Source organism: Cebus imitator, unplaced genomic scaffold (assembly GCF_001604975.1).
Source record: "Cebus imitator isolate Cc_AM_T3 unplaced genomic scaffold, Cebus_imitator-1.0 Scaffold271, whole genome shotgun sequence".
Lineage (NCBI taxonomy): Eukaryota > Metazoa > Chordata > Mammalia > Primates > Cebidae > Cebus > Cebus imitator.
The window spans coordinates 1,771,050-1,793,389 of NW_016107586.1; the positions used below are offsets into that span (position 1 = coordinate 1,771,050).

General features: G+C 41.9%; 1 protein-coding gene across 1 annotated transcript in view; it reads right to left on the minus strand.

The window, feature by feature from the left end:
• Positions 1-22,340, minus strand: part of SORCS3 (sortilin related VPS10 domain containing receptor 3) — a 609,576-nt gene that overhangs the window by 409,377 nt on the left and 177,859 nt on the right. Inside the window, exon 2 of the mRNA XM_017500803.2 lies at positions 5,102-5,169. Within this exon, the coding sequence (XP_017356292.1) occupies positions 5,102-5,169 (68 nt within the window). The remainder of the gene's footprint in view (positions 1-5,101; positions 5,170-22,340) is intronic.

The following is a 22,340-nucleotide window of genomic DNA, read 5'->3' on the forward strand; positions in this document are numbered from 1 at the left end:
ATGTTCTTCACATGTACCCCAAAACCTAAAATGCAATAAAATAAATAAATGGGGAAAAAAAAGAAAAACTGTATTTGCTTATGTATCCACGTGCTCATGTCCAAGACATAAAGAAATGAGTCCAAGAAGTGATTTACCAGTCAGAAACATAAGTCCTGACCAGGATATATGTTCAAAAGTAAATATTTAATAACCTCAGGCAGCGGATTAATTGGTACTATCAGTTTTCACTTCCAGAGAAAAGTGATGTCCTTCTTCCCTAATTGAGGACCATGAATGCCATGGGAGGCAGAGATGCACGTGCACCTATGAGTACAGAGGGCATAAATATGGCACCAAGCCATGCATCATATGTAGTTCTCATGAAAATGAGAAAAATGTGGTCCTCCCTTTGAGTCCATAACACTAGCTTACCACATGACAACAGCCTACATTTGTTGGGAATGGAAGAGACATGAATAGGAGGGTTATCTCTATCTAGCTGCAGAGTATCCATTTTTGAGAATTACTATATGACACTGCAGAAGGAGGCTCAGATCAAGAGCCAGGGAGTGTTCCTAATCTCAGCCTTATTATTCAGGTAACTCAGGGAAAGCCCTGGGTCCTTTAAACAAGTCAGTCCCCAGCCTCATTAATTCTCTAAACATGATATCTTACAGGTGAAGTGTTCTTTGACTAAGGGATACAACAGATGGTTGTGCTAAATGACAAATTTACATAACCACCCTGATGGTGGTAGAGAAAGAACCATGGCCAGCACCAGTAGAAGAGCACCAAGGTATTTGAGAAAGAATGTCATAAGGACACAAGATACTGTCAGACAATTTAATGCTTTTAAACAGTCTTTTGTCTATTTAGTAGTAGATGGCCTCTGAATTATTAATCCAGTGAGGCATATCATTGTATCACATTGCAACCTGACAGGGGGTGTCATCTTGTCATGGCAACTGCTGTTCCAGGCTTCCTGGTTGTACAGAACATTGAACAAGAATCACCAAATTCAATTTCAACTTGGTTAAACATGTTAGGCTGAATCATGAAGCTAAAGGAGTACATGTTTCATTTAGTTTCTTTTCTCTGCACACTGTATTAGGAAGGGAAATCATACTGCTCTAGGCTCTAACTATAAAATACATCATTATCAGACAGGAAAAGAGGATAGGAGATACAGATCTTTAGAATATTCAGGGGAAAGACAGTAAAAAGGTAGAAGACTCCCAGTGAGGCCCCAGCAAACAGGGAAACCCCCAGAAAGCTTAGGAGCAGTCCCTTTTCTCAGTCACATTCTATCCAGGGGTTCCTAAACTGGGCTTTATCAGGTCCGTGAACCTCCTGAAACCTAACATCAAAATATACTCATATATGATATTGATCAACAGGGAAGGCACATAATACCCACCAGCCTTCCAAATCCCCAAAAGGTCACCCCATATGGAATCTGTGATCTGTAAACTCCCTTTGAGTAACTCCCTTTGCTTGGGCCCCTTCTGTGAACCTGGCCAATCCCCACATCCTTCCAACCTGGCCCAGCACTCAGTTGGTCTCTCTGCTTCCTGTCTGGCTCCATCCTCTCCCACAGACCAGCCTCACCCGGACTTTGCCTTGTGGTGGGGACATTTCTCCCCTTGCCAAACTGCATCCCTCCCTTCGTGCCAATACCCAGCTAGGAGAATCTTTTCTATAAAAGGATATCTTTGACTACATAGAAATTGGTATTTCAATTCCTCCCAACTAGCACAATGGACAACATTCTAAATCACTTTTCTACCCTCCCCAACCCTGGACTTTCATCCTCAAAGATCTCAGCTAATTCCTAGAGACCACAGACTACACCCCCTTGGTGTCATCATTTCCTGCACATGCATCTCTGCAGCAAGAGATCCTTAAAAACAAAGTCAATAATGGAATGAAAACTATCCAAACACAGGGTTATGATGATCATTAATAATTACAATTAAGTAAGCACTTCCTACATGTGAGTTACTAGACTGTTTTTACATTTATTTCACTTTATCCTTAAAACAACCCATTCACTAATTTATTCACTAAGGAAACATTTATTAAGCACCGCTTGTGTGCCAGATACTCTTCTAGATGCTGAGAATACAGCACTGAATTAAAGTGAAAAAAATTCCCTCTCTCTACAAGCTTAGATGTGAGTAGGCGTGGGAAGACGATAAACAAACCAACAAGTAAATATTTATCATGTCAATTAGTGATACGGACTAAGAAAAAAAATGTAGCCAAGTGATGAAATGTAGAATCCTGGGGAAGGACCTCATGATAGGTGACCTGAGATCAGAGAGGGGAAGGAAGTAAGGTGTCCACTCTGGCACCTGGGAGCATTAGGCAGAGAAAAAATCTGAGTGTAAAGGCTCTTGGAAAAGTGTGATTGGTGTGTTGGAGGAACAGCAAGGAAAATGTGGCTAGAGCAAAGATATGTTCCATGCTATCCCCAATTTATATGCAGGGAAACAATCTTAGTGAAGTAGGTTGAATGGTAAACCCCCTTAAAAGATATGTCCCCAACCTAACTCCCAGAATTTGTAATGGAGCCTTATTTGAAAAAAGTCTTTGCAGATGCCATTAAGTTAAGGGTCTCAAGATAAAGTCATCCTGGTTTATCCAGGAGGAGCCTAGATCCTCCAGAAAGAGCGTGGCCCCAGCACCCTGATTTCAGACTTCTGGACTCCAGAAGTATAAGAAAAGACATTTCTGTTGCTTTAAGCCACTTAGTTTGTAGTAGTTTGTTATGGCAACCCTGGGGAACTAATACAGAGAGATTAACTAAAATGCCCAAAATTACACAGCTTGGTGGCGGGCAAACTGGGACTTCAATCCTGGCAATTGAACACCAGAGTACCCTTATAGACACCAAGCTATACACTGTCTCTTGGTACATGCTGATGAACATACTGGCGCTTACAATTGTGAGAAACACCCTTTGTAACTTGAAGGTGTCTAGCATTAAGCAACTGGCCTAGGTTCCTATACTTACCTAACCTGCTCCTAGAAATAGCCAAACCTTTTCTGCAACATGGGGTACCAGGAATAGCTGTTTTCCAATATAAAGATAGAACTTTCTGGCTGGTTTCATGATTTGACCAAGCAAACACCACAGGAATGAGGCTTAAAGTATCATACAGCATCACTGTGCTTGGGCTTAAAGGAATGTTTCTGAGGCTCTAATTCCCTGAGAAGTACTGTGTGAGTAGAAATAGTCATGCTTATGTGCACACGAATGTTCATTGCAGCACTGTTTACAATAGCAAAGACCTGGAACCAACCCAAATGCCCATTGATGATAGACTGGACAGGGAAAATGTGGCACATATACACCATGGAATATTATGCAGCCAACAAAATCTATGAGTTTGTGTCCTTTGTAGGGACATGGATGAATCTGGAAACCATCATTCTCAGCAAACTGACAGAAGAGCAGAAGATCAAACACCGCATGCTCTCACTCATAGGCGGGTGTTGAACAATGAGAACACATGGACACAGGGAGGGGAGCACTACACACTGGGGTCAGTTGGGGGGAAACAGGGGAGGTACGGTGGGGGGTAGGGAACTGGGGAGAGGTAGCAAGGGGAAGAGATGCCAGAGGTAGGTGATGGGGAGGAAGGCAGCAAATCACACTGCCATGTGTGTACCTATGCAACAATCTTGCATGTTCTTCACATGTACCCCAAAACCTAAAATGCAATAAAATAAATAAATGGGAAAAAAAAGAAAAAAAGAAATAGTCATGTTTTCATTTGTTAGAGGCATGCTGGTTACTTATACCTCTGCCAATTTTCACTGGGTGGCAAAACTAGGTTTTAGACATCCTGTGAAAATTAAGGCAGGCCTCAGTCGATACGAGCAATTAACCCCTAAATATTTAATAGATGCTGTGACTGCTCCCTCTTCCCTAGAGAAAAGCTCTGCCTAGCTCTCTACAAACAAACAGGTCAGATGAAGAATCATTTCACAGCCCAGTCCCCTCTGCTCCAAAACCCCAGGAAACCCTTAGGGCAGGACTCAGGCATGATGATGCAGCCATATGCATGGTTTTTTGTGACAGCTTCCTCTCCAGTATTGACACATCACAAGATAAATGGGAGAAAATGCACAACGCCTGAAGTCTCATGGACCTAGCAGAGAGGGTGAAGCACCAAGTCCCCCAGTGCCTGATGAGACCCGCTGTCGCCCAGTGTGATTGCATGTCAGTGTGGTCATATAAGTGTGCATATTTCCATGAGGAAGTATACCTAAGACTGTGTAACACATGGGCATTCCCTGTCCTGAGAAACTCCCAATTTCATAGCTTTATTAAAGTCCGCTCTGACTTCACTCACTGACATCCCTCTTTTCCTTTGTCCTATGGGCACAAGCATTGCTAAAAGGGCTGACTTATCCACTAAGCACAAGAGGTATAGCAGCTAGGCTCACAATACTTTTAGAGGCCCCAAAAATGTTTGATTTTAAAATCTGAAGAATGAATAAGCTGAAAAAAAAGTGCTTATTAATGCAGTTGTCTTTTTACCAATGTAGTAGTAAAACAAACCTTTTAATAACATTTTATGGGGAAAGGGGCCCCTGAAGGCAAAAGTGCCTGGGGATCAGAACACCATTATGCGGGCTTGTATCTGTATCTCTTCCCATATGTATCTGTCGCCATGGTACTGGCTTCTCAAGAACCACAGAATCTTACAGATGCAAAGGGTTGAAGACAGTCCTTTGGCCAAGACTCACATCCAAGGCAAGAATCCCTCCTATAGCAGGCATCCTGATCAAGAACCTCTACTCATTCTCTCATGTATGTTTGTCTGATATCTCTAGCCAGACCACACCTTCTTCAGTAGAATGAGACACTACAAAAGCACAGAAGCAATGAGAGGGCCAGGGCAGATGTGCAACAGGTCCCAAAAGACATAAGCAGAACAGAAGGAATTCACAGGTAGGGGCCATCAGTTCCACCTGGAGCATCAACATGGGCTTCTAGGAAGAGGACGGATCTTCGGTTCCTTCCAATCCACGCTTCCCAACTGCTTGGCTTGCATTTCTCATGTGAGCCAAGGCATGGTGGCTCCTTAAGAATCTCTAATACACTTACCTCCAAAGTGAACTCTCAGTCACGCTGCCCAGGTTGAAGTCATACAGCTTTGTCAGGATAAGTATGACCTGCAAGGGGTTGGGGATAGAGGGAGGGGAGAGGAGCAAAGGGAGGAAAAAGAAGCTTACTTTAGTTTTTGTAACAATATACAGTGCATCTCCTATCACCCAGAGGAGGGCTTAGTATTTATCCATTGAGTTGAGGGGAATTATAGGATCAAGCAAGGGGAAAAAAGTTATTAACGTAATGCATCCCCGTAACTGGTAGCATTTATTTTAATCTTGACAGTGCTTTGCATTTGAAATAAAACATGCCAACAGGAATTAATTGGCTATTGACAGTTGTTTCTCCACATCTGTCCTCCTTCAAGGTCAGGCACAGGCCAGCTGGCTTTGTTCACAACCAAGGCCACCCAGAGATCAGATGATAAGCTTGCTTTTGATCCAGAGATGACTCTGATTATTCAAAGAATTGAACCTAAAAGGGTAAAAAGGAAGTGGGCCTGATTCTGTCTGTCTATAAAAGGGGTTCAGAGAGATTCTGTGTCTCCAGCAATAGGGCCTTGGCAGGCATAAAGACCTGAATGCAGGTAGGCCTACTCCCCCTACATCCCCTGATACCAACTGCCTTCGACTATGCAGCATCTGCCCCCACACTATGGAGTAAGCAGATCATTGGACTCCATTGGACTCCACAACCACTTTCTTGACACCAGTTGAAGTTAAGTAACCCAAAAGGAAGCTGGACATACCAGAGAGCTGAAGCTGCCTATAATCCCGTTGGTGGTTTTCTTAACCAATCTTGGGCTGGCCAGTCTGTTCCCATGCCCTTTCTCTAGCTAGGGACTTGGTTATCTGACGTTGCCCTGCCTGCCTCTCATGCATCTGGACAGTGGCTTAGACACAACTCCACATATAAAAGGATGCTAAGCGCATGCACCTGAATCAATTTTAATCAAAACGCAGGTGCATAATATACATTGCGTGCCTGCGTGATAATCCAGTTACACATAATTGTGTTTATCTCAATTTAATGCACAACTCATTTTACTTTTTTCTGCTCCTTCCCATTCCACAATTTAACTTCCTCCAGTTCATTTTCACAGCAACCATTAAATTCCTTCTGAGATAATGAATTTCTGCTACCGAGATGGGACTTTCCCATTCTAGGTATCCACTTAAGATTAAAGAAAAATAATCAGCCATTATATTGAACATTTTTATGGCACTTACTAACAACAAAATGCTCACTTTGAGATTTATTCTCATCCAGCTCTCCATGGGGTCAATCAACCCCATTTCCATTTCTTCTTTATAAACTAAGAAAAAAATTAAAGGCAAGCGATATGACCCATTATGTGGCAAAGGTGACTGGGACATTCAATTTCTCTGCGATGAGGAAGGGAAGGTTGGCAAGAAACATCATCAATGGCATGGCTATTTGTAGAACAGTAGAATTTACCAAGCTATCTGTCCTAGTACCGCAGCACAAATCAAAGAGTATATATTAATAGCTTACACCAGTGGCATGGCTATTTGTAGGACAGTAGACTCTACCAAGCTACCTATCTTATTACTACAGCACAACAGCAAGGGTGGGGAACCAATGCAAAGAATTGTTCTCTACAGTCACTTAGAGATCTTTGCCCCTCCCATTCGTAGCTAGTTTTCTTGTTTATTAAAGCCAGAGACTAATAAAGACAATAAACTTATCCATAGCCTCACCAGACAAATGTCCAGCAACTTATCAGATAATTTGTTTGTTGAATCAATGTATAGGGTACACACATACATACATACACACACACACACACACACACAGACACCAGAGTTCTTCTGCCCTTCATTTGACCTTCTTTCACGTATAAAGTTACTCTTAAAGTCACTATGTAAAAGTATGGGAGGGTATGTGCAGGCCATGCCAAATTCTGGAAAAAGTAAAAAAGCCCAAAACTGATCTACTAGAAATGAGTCAGAATGACCACCTCAGGCTCTGCAGGAGCAAGTCAGACCACTTCATTTTTTTTCCTCCAACATCAAGCCTTTAGGGAACATGCCTCCAAAAAGTGTAAAATCCATGTAGAATGAAGAAAGAGATGATGAGGATAAGAGTTTCACTTGATTAGCAGAGCTTCTAACCACTGGATCTGGAAAACTTTTCTCCTTACTCAAAGCCTGGGCCACTCTACTTTTTTCCCTCCCTCCTTCCATCATTTCCTTTCTTCTTCTATGAAATGACTACAATATTCGGGCCACTGGGCTATACATGGGGAATGAAGAAATAAAAGATCCAGATTCTTCCCTCTAGAAGCTCACAGTCTAATCCAGTAGGGGAGAAACCTAAGAAATGAGCAGGCAATCCCGATATAGAGTGATAGGTGCTGTGGTGGGGAATGCAGAGAAAAGTGGGGAATGTTGAGTCACCAAATACAGAAATTAGAAAAAGAGGTCAGGGAAGGGTTTCTAATGGTGAAACCCAAATTAATACCTAGAAAGAGTAGAAATTAACTAGCTAAAGGGGGATGCTGAAGTGTCGTTACACAGAAGAAGCATCACGAGCAAAGACGCAGGCATTCTGTAGCTAAACCATCCAAGAGAATACAATCTCCTTAGTTTCTCCTTCCCCTCAGTAGCTGCCATGAGAACGTGCCTCTCAGATATCCCCCTGCAGGAAACATAATTGACTATGCACTCAAGCTGTTGTACTCTGAAATTCATTGCTACCTTTTTGCCAAGTCCACACCCCACAAAAGCTGCTCTTGGCCAATGGTTACAAGCAACAGGAATACGAGGCAGACACATTCCTGGGTGACAGGACTCCTCTGATGCATGACATTGATGCTAAGATCTCCTAATAGCCTTGCTGAACGTTCCACAGAACCTCTGTGGTCTGAGATGCTCCCAGCCAGCCTTCCTTCCTTCCTTACCCATTTCCTTCACTGGGGGGGCAGATCTCTATCTCAGCCCAGCAGTTGTCCCAATCTGCTCTGGTTCCTTTCCCATTTTCTCTCACAGGCGTTTTTCCTAATAAGTTTCTCAGATATCTTATTTCAGCTTCATGTCTGCTTCTTGGAGAATTCAGACTAACATATCCTTCCACAACTCTATGAATATTACTTCTGCCTTCATGGTAGATGGTTTCAATTTTACCTCTTAATTCATGCATTTTCTTGATCAGGAACCTTTACTAGGCATCCTCTCCCAAAGGATGAAATCCAGACTTCTTAGACTGGCACACTTAGACTCCACAGTCTGGCCCATACATACTCTCCCAACCATTTTTCCAGTTTGTAAAAATCTGTCCTCTGTTTTAAACAATCTAAGTCTTTCAAGGTATCTCAGGTGAGACAAACACATTCTCACATCTCTGCTTTCTTTCATCCTGTATCATTACATCACTGCCTGTGCCCTATCCTTTCATTCTCCCCTGTACCTGCCTGCCTGATGTTGGAGAGTCCAAAGCCCACCCCTTTCAGGTGGCCTCCCAGGATTATCCCAGACGTCAAAAATGTTCTCTCCTGTGAAGTCCTATTTTGCTTAAAATGGAGTCATGCAATTTATCACAAACACTATCTTGATAGTTTCTGGATGTTACATGAGTGGCCTTCTCAACTATAGTCTAAACAACTTAAGGTCGGGATTGTGTTTGGTAATTCTGTCTCCTTCACAGACAAGCTCGGCATATCGAAGGTTCTTACAAAATAATCATTTTTGAGCAAATGAAAGATATTGATTTTGTGTTGGTAAATCATAGACTTCAGCCGGAGATGCTATTAAGCCAGCCTGTTGCTTTCATTTTATAGGTGAAAAAAATGGAGCCCTCCCAAAAAGGAATATGATTCAAGGTCAAGCCTCAGCAATGTCTGACCTTCACCAAGTGCCCCCAAGGTAGTGCTCTTCCCATTCCATGAAAGCTGGAGCATAAGAGCCACTGGCGAGCCTGTTAAATGCTGATTCCATGGCCCACCCCCAGCAAGTCTGACTCGATGGACCCTGAGTAGGGTTCAAAAATATTCTTGTGGCAACCAGAGGACCACAATTCCAGAAAGGCTCCATCATACCATGTTTCCTTTCTCACCTCTGTGCTACAGTGACACCACCTACTCCATCATGGGGAGATCCTAATCTAGCAAAATGCTGCTTCCTTTACACTGAATTTAACCTTATGAGTAAAGCAGGCAGTATGACACGTATGAGGAGGATACCTCAGCGAGGTCACACCAGCATTCCCTAGAGGAAAAGTCAAAACACCGAGAGTTATAGGCTGAAAGCTCCTTCCCCCCTGCTTTGGAGCCCAGCACAGAAGGACATTAATAGAGCCATGAAGAGATGACAACGTAACTTTCAGACTTAAGACATTCTATGCCAAGCAAACAAAACCAAGAGCAAGAGAAAGCCTGCCCACCCCTGTCCTCTCCCACCACTCAGAGCCTTCCAAAGGCTACTGAGGAGGAGTGAATTTTCAGGGAAGAACACTGAAAGCAGATGCAATAAACCCACCTAACAAGACCCGGGCTGTTGGGCAAGTGCTTAGACAAGAAAGAGATGAGAGTGTGGCTCAGGAAACCCAACGGAATGGATGTGGTCAGCAGGACAGTGGAGAGAGTAGTCCTGGATCTACAGCAAAGCCTGACTTGATTCCCCTCCAGCTGACGGACCCAGAATGAGAATGGGACTCAGATTCAAAGAAGGAAAAGCAGGAGCTAACATTAATTGCACTCCTACTATGTGCTAAGTACTACACTGGGCAATTCTCAATCCTCACAAAAAAAAGCCTTTGAAACAGAGCAGGTATTATATAATATCTCCCATTTTACAGATAAAGAAACAAGCCCAAGGGTTAAACAAACTGCCCCCACAACACACAACCAGCAAGAGTCAGAGCCAGCATTTCTGCCCATGCCTGTCTGACTCAACCATGCCTGTTCTGCTCTAATGCAATGCTACTACACTCAGCGAGCATTTATGCGGGCTTCCGTGCATGGCAATGAACAGAAATACAGAGAGCAGAAAAACACACCCTTGCCCTCAAGGAGTATATCATTCATTCATGAATTCCACAAATATTTACTGAGCACCTCTTAGGTGAACTAAAAAGACACCTGCTAAATTCTGCAAATGGAAGAGATCTAGGGCTCAAGGCCCAGGGATAAAGATAACTTTTGTTTTCTTTGTTCTTAGAGAGAGAAATAGAAAACAGATGTGTAATGAGACAAGAACTAGGCAAATTGTTGGGAGACTCAGGCTTACCAAATAAGCTTTGTCAAAATAGTACCTTTTTGACCTAACTGGTTATGATCCTGGGGGGATTTTAGACAGAAGGAGAAATGAAAATAAATTGGAATAATTCATGAGTAATACCACTTCTCTCTTCTTACAAGCTGCATACACATATACACACAGAGAGAATAGCAGAAAAGTGTATGTGTGTGTGTGCACGTAGCTGGAAAATTACATTTATGCAAGTACATATGGGTACATATAACTATTTTAAATTGGCATCCGATATCTTATTTGGAAAACACTGTTCATATATCTCTTAGAGCTTTTGTCATAGTGGGATAATATGATTTCTCTGTATGTCTGTCTTCCCTGTTGGACTGTGACCTCCTTCAGGTCAGAAATCAGGTCTCATTTGGCTCTGCATTCTTACCACCGAGCCCAATCGCTGACACATGGCAGGTACTATACAAGGTCCTTTGGATGAATTATAAATACATGGCAGTAAAAGAAGGGATGAGATGATAAATGTAGGAGAAAGGTATGGGTAATGTGCTATAATATTTGAGAAGAGGAAGCAATTAAGTCCAGAAAATGTGATTAACAAAGTCTTCATGAAGGAGGGGTTATATAAGCTGGGTCTTAAAGCGTGGTAAGAATTTCTGTATACTGAAATGGAGCTCGTCCGCTTTAATTCTTTTTCTCTTTTTAATTTGGACTGGGTAGATAGAAAAGAAAAGAGCAGGGGGTAGGTCAGTTATGAGAAGCTGCATGGAGATGGAGCAGTATGGGCTGTGTTGAGTGCACCATGATATATGCAGAATCCACTCAGAGACACAGCAAGCCTGGGCCAAGGTGGGAAACAAGGCACAAAGAACAATGGAAGGGCGAGAAGGATAGTGGAATTGCACTTGATGTGGTCAATAATGATTTTATTAAGAGTTTTACAAGAGTGAAGAGGTTGGTTATAATAGGAGACTATATTATAAGGGACCACCATAAATAAGGTGGCAATAAGGGACATAGCTGGCCTCTTACAAAATCAGGTACATATAACTATTTTAAATTGGCATCTGACATCTTATTTGAAATAACACTGTTCATACATCTCTTACAGCTTTTGTTATAGTGGGATAATATGATTTCTCTGTATGTCTGTCTTCCCTGTTAGACTGTGACCTCCTTCAGGTCAGTTGGTGCTATCTTTGTTGAGCATCCACCTCCAATTTTCGTGTCCTCAAGAACCTAGTGGCTTTTTTGTCCCCGAATGCTCAAGCCAGCTTCAGATACACCCAATACCAGCAACTAATGCCTTTATTTCTCACTTTTTCTCTCTTTGATTCATCTATTCCTGCCCAATGCCAACCACAATATAAGAATCTTGGTAGTAAAGTGATTTTTTTAAATGGTTGCTGTAGTCTTGATGCGAGTATACACATCCCATTTTCTGTGTAAGAGGAAGTACCCACACTCTGAAGTTTCAGTCTCTATTCCATTCAAGAATCCTAAATATCTCCCAGTCCAAACTCACTCACCCTCTGCCTCCTGGATGGAGTTTGCAAGGTCACATGTAAGAGATGTATGAATAGTGTTATTTCAAATAAGATGTCAGATCTTTCAAGCATCTGAAACCAGAGGGCTGGACTCAAGAAATCAGCCTTGGCACACGCTCCTACATAAACCTAAACAACTCATGAACATTTTCAGAACTGGTCATGTTTTACTGAAATGGGGTAATGGTAAACTTTCCTGCCATGCTCACAGCATTGCTGATTCAAACAAATAAGGGATGCCAGCTTGCTTCATAAGCCGTACTGTGCAAACATGAGTTATGAGTGTGACAGTCCTTCTTCAGGAGACAAGGGCTCCTAGTTGCTCATATTTGGTGGAAGGGTTTCAGTTTCTAGAGTTGCTGAAATCTTTCTTAAAAAAATGTTCAACCATTCTAGACACTAACTGCAATACAGAAGACTGCAAATCAGAGCCACTGTTCTCACCTGGCACCTCCACTCAGCTTTGGAAGGCAGGCAGAAAGCCCCAGGGGATTCCTGTCCTCTGAAAGGATAATGCGTAATCTACAAATTCATAAATCACTAGGATGCTCTGGCCCGTAAGCACATTCAGTGAAGTGAGGACCTTTAATGCCTGTAAAATTTTACTCTGAAGGAAAATTACTTTAGTTCATTAAACCTTCCTAAAATATTGGTGCCTTTAAATCCATAGGGCTCTCTGCACATCCACCTCCAGGTACCCTCACTCTTATGACCTCACTCCTGCCTGGACCTGATTAATTCTTTGCTTTCAGCCAAGTGGAACAGGACTCATTGACTTTCTTTACCAGAAGTGGTAGACAACGGTAACATAAGCAAGAAAGTTACTAAAACATACACTTCGGGAACTGCTTGCAGGAGTGTATGTTAAGTCTCAGCATGGTCTTGTGAGTCTTGACATCTTCCTCCCACCTAGAGAAGCCTCCCCTGCAGGGAGTAGAAATCAAACATCTATAGTTCAGAACCCAACTGACCCACAGTATGAGAATGTCTGGACACCAATTGGGTGTCCAGAGTAAGATAAACAGTGCCCACTGTACACCATGAGTTTATAATCTAGTTGGGAAGACAAGGAATTATTAATAGTACAAGAGATACCAACTTTGTCAGTGTCTGATGCAAGAAATTTTACAAAACTGTTAACCCCTCTCCCTGGTTTGTTTAGGGGAGTATTACCAACTCTGTGTTTCAGCATGATTCCTTTCTCATCTTACCCATAGCAAGCAAATCAAGTCTCCTGAAATGTGTTGGGGTACACTGCATTGACCAATTTCAGGTCCTCATAATTTTTGCATTCATTCACCAAACTAATATGTATGACACACTTCCTTTTTTCCAAGTGCTGTGGAATCAGCAGTGAAGAACCAGCCTCTCTGCCCTCATGAAATTTATAACCTAGCAGACAAAAAATAAATAAATAAATAAATAAATAGGTAACCAATGAAGTAGTCAAATGGCAGTGAGTTCTATGGGGAAAAAAATAAGCAGGAAATAAGATAAATAAAAAATAAGAAATACATTAAAAAGTGCAAACATGCAGGGGTGGTTCCAGGGTGGGCTGTGGAGTGGCAGGTAGGAAATGAAGGTTGTAGAGGTAAATAAGGAGCTCAGAAAAGGCCTCTATGAGAAATTGACACTTAAAATCCTGAATGAGGTGAAGGATGAAGTCACATGGCTCTTTTGGTAACAAATATGACAGGCAGAAGTAGCAGCAGATGACAGGCAGAAGTAGCAGCAGATACAAACATCCAAAGGCAGGGGTGTACCTGGCATAACCAACAAACAACAAGAAGTTAACAAAGCTGGAAGTGAGGTGAGGGAGATGTTGGGAGAAAGATCTCACTGGGCCTTGAGAAGCACTGCAAGAACCTTGGTTCTTACTCCAAGTGAGATGGGAAGCCACCAGAGGATTTACATGGAGGACTTCAATCAGGTCACTCAGGTTGCTGTGTTTAGAAAGGCCATGATGGGGAAATGCAGGGGAAATTCCAGGGAAAATGCAGTGTGGACTGGGCCAGAGTAACAGCAATGGGGCAGACAGGTGAAGAGGGCCAGGATCCAAATATATTTTAAAGATAGAGCCAAGGAGATCTGCTGACAAATTAGATATAAGATGTGAACATAAGAGAATAATCAAGGATGACTCTCAGCATTTGAGCCCAAGTGGCTGGAAGCATGGAACTGCTGTCTCATGAGATGAGGACCATGAGAAAAGAAGGTTTGGAGGAAATATTAAAAGTTGAGCTTTAGACGTTAATTTTGAAATGCCTAAGAGACATTCAAATGGAGAAGTCAAACAGTGAGCTAGATAAATGAGTCTGAAGTCAAGAGAGTCTAGGCTAGAAATACCAGTTTGGGAGTTGTCAGTGATTGGATGGACATGTAAGACATGAATCTAGATTCAGTCACTAAAAGACCAAGTGTGGATTGAGTAGAGCTATGAGGATTGACGGCTGGGGCATATCAGCATTTAGGAATCAGTGAAATGAGGCAGAAAAACCAGTCTGTTTGGGCCTCTTGAAATTGGCACAAGGGATATTTGTGTCCTGTGTAAATGCTCACCACATGGTGTTTACTACAGAGACTGTCAAGCATCAGATGGACAGGATGTCATCTTCTTTTGAGACCACAGAGCCTCTTTCCCCAGCTACACCTGTGTTTTCTCTGTGAGCTCCTATATAGAGTGGCCACTGTGGCAGAGATAGAGGCTTTCCTTAGGCTCACCATGGAATCTCCCTCACCAAGGCTGATGTGGAAATAATCACTGCTGAGTTCCCAATCTGCCAATGTAAAAAAAACCAATGCTGAGTCTCAACGTCGTGTGTGGTGGCAGGTTGATTGCACGGCACCCCTCTCATCTCAGAGACGGCAATTTCTTCTCACTGGAATTGCTTTCCCTGCCTGTAGTGATCATGCTAGCATCAAATATTTCAATTTCAGATTGACTTATTCACTGTCATGGTGTCCCATACAACATTACCTCTAACAAAGAAACTCATTTCACGCAAATGAAATACAGTCCCTGGCATGTCCATGGAATTCACTGGTCTTACCACAAACATGATCACCTCGAGCACCTGGACTGATATGATGGTTGAATGGACTTGTGAAGACTCAATGACTGTACCAGCTGGGAGCTGACACCCATGTGAGGCCGTGGTGCTATCCTCTAGGATGTGGGTCCAACCAAAACATGGTCCAAATACCAAGGTCTGAATATCTTTTTTTTTCCCCATTTATTTAAAGGTCTGAATATCAACAACCAAAAGTGGGAGTGACATCTCTCCTTATCACACCCAGAAAGACACCACAGAGTATTTTCTTCATGTCCCCACAACTTGGGCTCTGTTAGTAAAGAAGTCTTGCTTCCCAAGGAGGGCATTGTCACCAAGAGGCAAAATACCTGTTTGTTTGTTTGAGACAGAGTTTCACTCTTGTTGCCCAGGTTAGGGTGCAATGGTGTGATCTTGGCTCACTGCAAGCTCTGTCTCCTGGGTTCAAGCAATTCTCCTGTCTCAGCCTCCTAAGTAGCTGGAATTACAGGCATGTGCCACGATGCCTGGCTAATTTTTGTATTTTTAGTAGAGACAATTTCACCATGTTGACCAGGCTGGTCTTGAACTCCTGATCACAGATGATCTGCCCACCTTGGCCTCCCAAGGTGCTGGGATTACAGGTGTGAGCCACCATGCCTGGCCACACCTGTTCTATTGAACTGGAAGCTGAAAGTAATATCCATCTGTTTTTAGCTTCTCATGCTACCACTGAACAAACAGATTAATGAAGGGGTTACTTGCCAGTTGGGACGATTTGGCCCTATTGTCAAGGAAAAGAGAGAGGGTGTTTTGCAATTAGGACAAAGAAAATAATGTCTGAAACCTATTATTATTATTATGCCTCTTATTAATTTCAAGTGCTCCTATTGTTTTCAAGTCCTGAAGTACAAGTTAACAGAAGACTACAGTAGTAAAGGCAGAACTAATAAAGGACTAAGATTCTCCAGGAATGATGGCTTGAATTATTCTATCACATCATGCGGTGGAAATTCTTCACCCTCTGAGGTATTTGCTAAGGGCAAAAGAAATATCAAATGGGTAGCTGAAGAAGGTGGTCTATCAACTATGCCTCAAGACTAGTAACAGAAATGAATATAATAGCAATTATGCATATTTCTCCTTGTGTGCTGTATGTGTGGGTGCACAGAGATGAGACAGCGTGAGAAGAGTAAGAATGCAGGATTCCCCAGTTCCACCCCCCTCCATTACCTGCTTGCTTTCTGTGTTCTGATTGAAAAATCAGAGTGCTTAACTGTTCTGTGACCCAGCCAGCTGCAGGTTTTCCCCAGCAGGATTGAACTCACACTGGGCTCTTGAACATTCCCAGGAAATGATAAAGGTATCTAGGTTGTTGTCCAAAACACTGAAAGAAATGAGTCCTGGCCCTGAGCCAAATGCCTTAAACTATCTCATAAACTCCCTTCCCTGACCATGTTGCTTGGACAGACTTAGGTAGATCACCCCTTTTCTCTTGCCGTCTGTCATGAGGATTGCTGCAGCACTATAGGTAAGTTCCCCTAATAAATGATTTGCACTGATCACCCTGGCGTTTAGTGCTTCTTTCTTTGGAATCCCAACTGGCCCTATCTTGGTACCATTTGGGGCACTCCCTTGTGAGAATCTCCCTTCCACTACTTTCAGTGTAATTCCAGCTACAGGTTCAGCAGGGCAAAACAGATAAATAGATGGTGGCCCAAAATTACTCTCTTTTCTCCTACTCTCTGTTTCTTTTCTTTTATACAAAGAATGTTAGTGTTGGTTAATTTCACAACTATTTTAGGTCATACGATATCCACACAGGATTGTAAAAGGACTACAAAAGCAATTAACATCACCCAGAGAAGGTACAGCAACTAATGGAACTTGATGTATCTCTTTCTTGATAGAGAGTGACAGTATCCTCAAGGTATAAGTTGTTGTGGCTAGGTGTGGAGGCATATGTGTATAATCTATAATCCAAACATTTTGGAAGGCCGAAGTGAGAGTATCATTTGAGCCCAGGAGTTAATGACCAGCGTGGGCAACATGGCAAGATCTTGCCTCTGCCAAAAATAATAACAATTTTTAAAAATTAGCTGGGGATGGTGGCACACACCTGTGGTCCCAGCTACTCGGGACGCCAAGGCTGAGGCAGGAGGAACACTTGTGCCCAGGAGGTCAAGGCTGTAGTGAGTTGCATTCATACCTCTGCACTCCAAACTTAGGTGACATAGAAAGACCTTGCCTCAAAAGAAAAAAAAAGAAGTGAGTAAATTATATTAGGCAGAATCACAATGTTAAATATGAAAGGAGGTTTGAAAAGAACACTCACAGTAGCCAAAGGTGTAGACTGTGCTGTTTACTCTCACCCCACAATCCTGCCTATGTATGGCAGGTAACCAAGGCCCTGCAAATTACATTTCTAAAACTCTCCTGTGAGCTGGCTTCAAGATTAGCTTAGCCGATAGAAAGCATTAGTGGGGACTGGCAGAGGAGGGAGAAGTGACTCTCTCCACGCATCTGACTTTTGATGTGACAGCACGTCAGCAGCAACAGAGCTGGTGGAAGCAACGGGAATGGGTCTCAGTAATCAGCAGCACAGGCTCCCAGGTTCTTCTGATGCACCTCAGCACACCCAGAAGGAACCTAGGTAAAAGAGACCCTTGGCCTCTAGTACTGCTTCCTCTCCTGGGCAGTGGTGTGATGGTTCCTGCAGTTACCGATATTTGAGCAGGCTTGCCTTTCCTGTTTCTTGCTCTTTCTTGCTCTTCCAGCCTTTCCAGCACTCTTACAATCAATTCCTGCATTCAATCTCTTCTTTTAGAAATACTATGCAGCTACAAAAAGGAATGAGGTCATGTCTTTGCAGGGACATGGATGAAGCTAGAAGCCATCATCTTCAGCAAACTAACACAAGAAGAGAAAACCAAACACCACAAGTTCTCACTCATAAGTGAAAGCTGAACAGTAAGAACATATGGACACAGGGAGGGGAACCACACACACTAGGGCCTATAGGAGGTTGTTGGGTGGGGAGGAAGGAGAACATTAAGACAAATACTTAATACATGTGGGGCTTAAAACCTAGATAATGAGTTGATAGGAACAGCAACCACCATGGCATGTGTATACCTACGTAACAATCCTGCATGTTCTACACATGTAGCCCAGATCTTAAAGTAAAATAAAATTAGTATTAAAATTTTAAAAAGAAATATGCCGAGTTAGAGGCCCTGGCTGACACAGAACAGTCTGGGAGATACAAAGAAACCAAGGAGAGCGTGGGTTCTGGAAACCGAGTGAGGAAAGCATTTCAAGGAAGAGGGTGACCAGCTCCCTGGAAAGGGAAATACTGCTGACAGTTTATGTACAAGAAATATCAAGAACGTACCATTGGATCTGGCTAGTAATCTAGTAGCTAGATTACTTCAAAGGCCTTCAAACTAACTCATTTACTTAATTTCTTACAAAAATTCTCTGGTGGTTTCCCACTGCCTTTAGGATCAATCCAAATTCCTCATGGCATAAAAGGTCTTCCTCAAGCTGGCCCTATATGGCATTTTAAACCCCTTCTAGAGCCACTTTCCCAAATGACCACTGAAATTTAGCCATGCTAGAATACCCCTTCTCCCATTCAATTTTTCCACACCTTTCCCTATGCTCTTCTCCCTCCTCTGAAAGCCCTTCTCTTGTTCTCTACCCTGATGCTCTCCTTCCTTCTGATGCTTCCAGATCCAGCTCAAGTGTCAACACTCTGATGTCTCAGCTGTTCTCAAAGACAGAACTGATTTTCCCTTAATCCGTTTCCCTAACTTTTTGTACAAACTTTCAATTTTGCTACTCACTGGACTATAATTTTCTACCTGCATGTGTATCTCTGCTGCTAGGCAATATGCTCCTTCAGGACAGGAACCCTGATTTTCACATCATTAGAGTGTGAGAGTATTATTAAATGTTTCTTTGATATGGTACCTATTAATCAATAGACAACAAATTTCTTAGAGTTTAAAGTATAACCAGAGGTGTTCAAAGGAGGAGAAGATGAATCTGAGCTGAGGTGGTCAAGACACCCTCACAATGGATGAGAGGCTTTAGTGAGATCATAAGAGATGGAAAAAGTTTAAACTCTCAGCCCTCTCCTTTCTGGGAGCAATGTTGCTCAAGGATTTCTTTTCCTTACATAAGCTAGTCTTCCAAGCCTGACCAGAGGGGAGAGTTCAAGGTGGCTTTGAAATAACTTTGAGAATGTCCACAAGAGGATAAGGAGAAAGGGACGCAGGAGCAGAGAAGGAAGATAATGAAAGCAATCTTCTGAAATCAAACCATATTAAGTTTTGAAGAGATCATTCTCTAAGGGCCACTAGAGAAGACAAAGCTACCTTGTTTTACGGTGCTTCACTTGATTGCACTTCACAAGATACTGTGGTTTTCTTTTTCGTTTTTCCAAATGCAAGGCTTGTGGCAACCCCATGTCGAGCAAGTCTGTTGGCACCATGTTTCCAACAGCATGTGCCCACCTTGTGTCTCTGCATCACATTATGGAAATTCTCACAACATTTCAAGCTTATTTGTTATTATTATGTCTGTTATGGTGACCTTTGATGAGTGGTATTTGATGTTACTTTGTAGTTGTTTTTTGGGCACTGTGCCCATATAAAACAGTGAACTTAATTGACAAATGTGCTCATTTTGACTGTTCACTGACTAGTTGTTCCCCCATCTCTCTCCTTCTCCTCAGCCCCCACTATCCCATTCTCTGAGACATAACAATACTGAATTTAGCCAAGTATCAACCATACAATGGCCTCTAAATGTTTGAGTGAAAGCAAGAGTCACACCTCTCTCACTTTAAATCAAAAGTAAAAATGATTAAGCTTAGCAAAGAAGGCCCATTAAAAATCCAAATAGACTGAAAGCTAGGTCTCCTGGACCAGAGGTTGCCAAGCTCTGAATGCAAAGGAAAAATCCTTGAAGGAAATTTAAAATGCTATTCCAGTGAACACATAAGTGAAAAGAAAAACAGCCTATTGCTGATATGGAAATAGTTTTAGTGACAAAAGATCAAACAAGCCACAAAGTTCACTTAAGCCAAAGCCTAATCCATAGCAAGGCCCTAACTCTCTTCAAACCCATGAAGGCTAAGAGAGGTAAGCGTCAGAAGAAAAGTTTGAAGCTAACAGAGGTTGGTTCATGAGGTTTAAGAAAAGAAGGGATGTCCATAACATACAAGTGCAAAGTGAAGCAGCAAGCACTGATGAGGAAGCTGCAGCAAGTTATCAGAAGATCTACTTTACATCATTATTATTAACTATACAATAGATTTTCAATGTAAACCAACAGCCTTCTATTGGAAGAAGATGCCATCTAGAAATTTCATAGTTAGAGAGGAGAAGTCAATGCCTGGCTTCAAAGCTTCAAAAGACAGGATAATTCATCTAGGCTAAATCCAGTCCTCATTACCATTCCAAAAATCAAAGGGCCCTTAAGAATTATGCTAAATATCCTCTGCTTGTGCTCTATAAATGCAATAACAAAGCTTGGATGACAGCACAATCTGTTTACAGCACAGTTTATGAAAATTTTAAGCCCACTGTTAAGATGTACTGCTCTAATAAAAACATTTATTTCAAAATATTACTGCTTACTGACAATGCACCTGGTCATGGAAGATTTATGATGGAGATATACGATATTAATGCTGTTTATATGCCTGCTAAGAACATGGTATATTATCCATCATGTACCCATGAGTCAAGGAGTAATTTCACTTTCAAGTCTTATTATTTTAAAAAATAAATTTCATAAAACTATGTTGCCATAAACAGTGATTCCTCTGATGAATCTAGGCAAAGTAAATTGAAAACCTCCTGGAAAGGATTCACTATTCTAGATGCCATTAAGAACATTTATGATTCATGGGAGGAGATCAAAATATCAATATGAATTGGAGTCTCAAATAAATTGATTTCAACTCTCATAGGTGAGTTTGAGGGGTTTAAGACTTCACTGGACAAAGTAACTGCAGATGTGGTAGAAATAGCAAGAGAACTAGAATTACAAGTGGACCCTGAAGATGTGGCTAAATTGCTGCAATCTCATGATAAAATTTAAACGAATGAGAAAATAGTTTCTTGAGATGAAATCTATTCCCGATGAAAATGCTGCAAACATTATTGAAATGACAACTGAGGATTTAGACTATTTCATAAACTGGGTGGATAAAGCAGTGGCAGGGTTTGAGAAGACCGACTCCAATTCTGAAAGAAGTTTACTGTGGGTGAAATGCTAACAGACAGCAACACATGCTGTAGAGAAACCCTTCATGAAAGAAGAATCGATCAATGCAGCAAACTTCATTGTTGTCTCATTTTTTGAAATTGCCACAGCCATCCCAATCTTCACCAACCACAATCCCGACCAGTCAGTAGCCATTGACAATGAAGCAAGGCCCTCTACCAGCAAAAAACATGATTTCTCAACTAAAGGCTCTGGTAATCGTTAGCATTTTTAGCATAAAATACTTTTACTTTAAGTATATACGTTGTTTTTTAGATATTATGCTACCTTACTTAACACTTAACAGGCAGCTGTATAGTGTAAGCATAACAGTTATGTGCACTGAGAAACCAAAAAACTTGTGTGACTTGCTTTATGGTGATATTCACCTTATTGTAGTGGTCTGTAACCCACAGTATCTCTGAGGTATATGTCTGTATACTTCTGTACCTAATGGGGTGTAGATGAAGGAAAACACTAGATCTCCAGAAAAAAATCACAAATTTGACTACAGTTTAGACAAGAGAGAAACAAATACAAGAAGGGCCAAGGTGGGCATGCTAACATTTACTGAGGACCTACTAAGTGCCAACCACTGTGCTTGATGCTTGATGTATATTATGCAGATAATGGGTATAACCATGATGAAAGGAAGATGATAGCATTATCCACATCACCTAGATGAGGAAACTGCCCAGTTCATGCAAGTAGGAAGAGGTGGGAGTCAGCATCCAAATGCAGGTTTATCCATTCCAACATGATCCAAGGGAGAGACAAGATATACAGAAATTAAGAAGCATTAGTCATCCTTATTTAAAAGTGGGCCATTGTTAAGAAAGTACTTTGCAGAATTTTGTAACTGAATCAGGGAAGTGACAAATCAACAAAATGACAATGCGATGTTGCTGAAACAAGGAGACTGCGAAAAATGGCTGTTGAATAGTGGGGGGTTGTTCTGGTTTTGTGTAACGAGCCATTAAAAATGAACTAAAAATCCATTCATTCTCATTCCCTAAGGGGCTTTGAAAATGAGATGGCCATTCTTGGAAATGACTTAGGTAGCATTCAGCCCAGCAACAGGGGTGGGGACAAATGACCACACAATTCCTTGCCAATTTCTGTATTCCATAAAAATGTCTCATCAGAACATGGGTTAATT